This window comes from Geospiza fortis, unplaced genomic scaffold (genome assembly GCF_000277835.1).
Source record: "Geospiza fortis unplaced genomic scaffold, GeoFor_1.0 scaffold112, whole genome shotgun sequence".
Classification (NCBI taxonomy): Eukaryota; Metazoa; Chordata; class Aves; order Passeriformes; family Thraupidae; genus Geospiza; species Geospiza fortis.
This window is the reverse complement of record NW_005054298.1, coordinates 14,349,119-14,350,881: the sequence shown is the minus strand read 5'-3', so window position 1 is coordinate 14,350,881 and position 1,763 is coordinate 14,349,119. Positions and strand designations below refer to the sequence as shown.

Sequence of the window (1,763 nt, the reverse complement as noted above, 5' to 3'; positions counted from 1 at the left end):
CCGGGCGGCGGTCGGCCAGGGGCTCTGTGCCTGGGCAGACTGGGCGCTGCTTGGAAGAGGCCGTGCTGCCAGTCCCGGGCAGTGAGTGGGCAGCCCCGGGCAGCCCCCGCCCGTGCCTCCGGAGCGGAGCGGCTCGGCATTTGTGCTCGGCATGGGCACACGTGCGTGTGCAATGCCTGCAGTCCCCACATTTACACACATCCCAGTGCTAATCCCGCAAAGGCAGAAAGGTTCCCCTGTGTGCAAAGGGTCTCTGCCTGCCCCCCTGTTCTAGCCCCTCTCGCTGAGTGAAGCACCCCGTGTCAGGGCACTTCGATCCGGGGGAAGAGCAGGCTGGAGCAGGACTCTGTGCCACAGCTTTCCCCCTGGCCGCCGCACACCCACCCTGGGGACCGCTGAACCCTGCTGCTCACCCAGCGCGGCTCCTGCCCGTGAGCCCCTCAGTCACAGACCTGCGACAGCCCAGTCCTGTGGCGCAGAGCCCTGCTGAGAGCTCCCACGGTGGATCCTCTCCCTCTCTCCATGTGAAACTTGGAGGGAAACTCAAACAGAGAGAGATGCAAACTTCAGCAGCCGGAGTGAGCCAGGGAGCCCCGCTCCGGTGCGACGCGGCCGGGTGGGTGCCCCCCGTGCCGGTAGGGGCCCCTAGGGAAGCTGAGCCAGGTGTGCACTCACCACAGTGAAATCGCGGGATGAGCAGTTCTCGCCGCTGAAGTTGCAGCTCTTGAGCATGTCGTCGAGTTGGTGGCCGGTGCGGTTGACAATGTCAGCCATGTCGGGGTCAGGGTAGAGCAAGTCCGTGGCCTTGTGACCATCCCGGTCCTTGGGGGGCAGCCCGGTCATGTTGGCCAAGTGAAAGATGTCGGCGTCGGTGAGTGCCGAGTGGCGGTAGCGGTTGATGTTGCAGATGGTGATGGCCGGGAACACCATCTCACGGATGGCCTCCTCGTCCAGGGCCATGACGTGGGGGTGCTCCAGGTAGAGCAGCGCCGACTTGGCCGCCTGGTAGAGGAAGAAGGCGAGGGAGGCCAGGAAGGCAAATGCCCAGAGGGTCTGGCGCACGCCCAGCCGTCCCGACCGGCAGATGTGTCCCAAGCCGTGCAGCGTGCTGGTGCTGGCAAAGGTGGCCAGATCCCGGGAGCGGGGCCGGGCAGGCTCCTCGATCAGGCTCTCCTTGTCCCCTTCTTCTTTCTCCTTCTGCTTCTCATCCTCTTCAGCAAATTTGATTTTACACACGATCTCAATCGGCATCTGCCCCGTGCAGCTGGTGTGCCCAGCCAGCGAGCTGCCCCCTGGCACAGGCACCGGCCGAGAGCCCGGCCAGGCGCTGGGAGGGGGTTCGGGTCCCCCCCAAGCCCCAGCACGGCACCGGGAGGGCCGAGCCGTCTCGGGAGGGAAGCGCAGCCCCTCTCAGCAGCTCCGAGCCGCCGCTTCCCTCTTGTCTCACTAGTCGATCGTCTCCTTGTGCCTTCGCTTATCAGCACAAATACAGCTGTCAAAAACCCCTCTCTCTCCTCTCTCTCGCTCTGTCTCTCTGCCTCTCTCCTTCGCTCCTCTCTGGTTAAGACCCCAGCAGATACAGGCAGCATTTAGGCATCATGTGCTAATAAAATCCAGGGAATACTTAATAATTCAAGACATGTCAACATTATTTCATCGTCAAATAAAGAGCAAGCGTCAGAGAAAAGAGGCAGTGTGAAGGGCCCGGCGCCTCCGGGGCAGGGAGCCACGCTGCGCCCTCTCCCCAGCTCCGGCCCGAAGTG

At 63.4% G+C, this 1,763-nt stretch overlaps 1 protein-coding gene across 1 annotated transcript in view; it reads right to left on the bottom strand.

The window, feature by feature from the left end:
* The window catches only part of ASIC4 (acid sensing ion channel subunit family member 4), a 30,290-nt gene extending 28,533 nt beyond the window's left edge, over nt 1-1,757 (bottom strand). Inside the window, exon 1 of the mRNA XM_005415806.2 lies at nt 676-1,757. Within this exon, the coding sequence (XP_005415863.1) occupies nt 676-1,251 (576 nt within the window). The 5' untranslated portion in view covers nt 1,252-1,757. The remainder of the gene's footprint in view (nt 1-675) is intronic.
* Nucleotides 1,758-1,763: the final 6 nt, after the last annotated feature.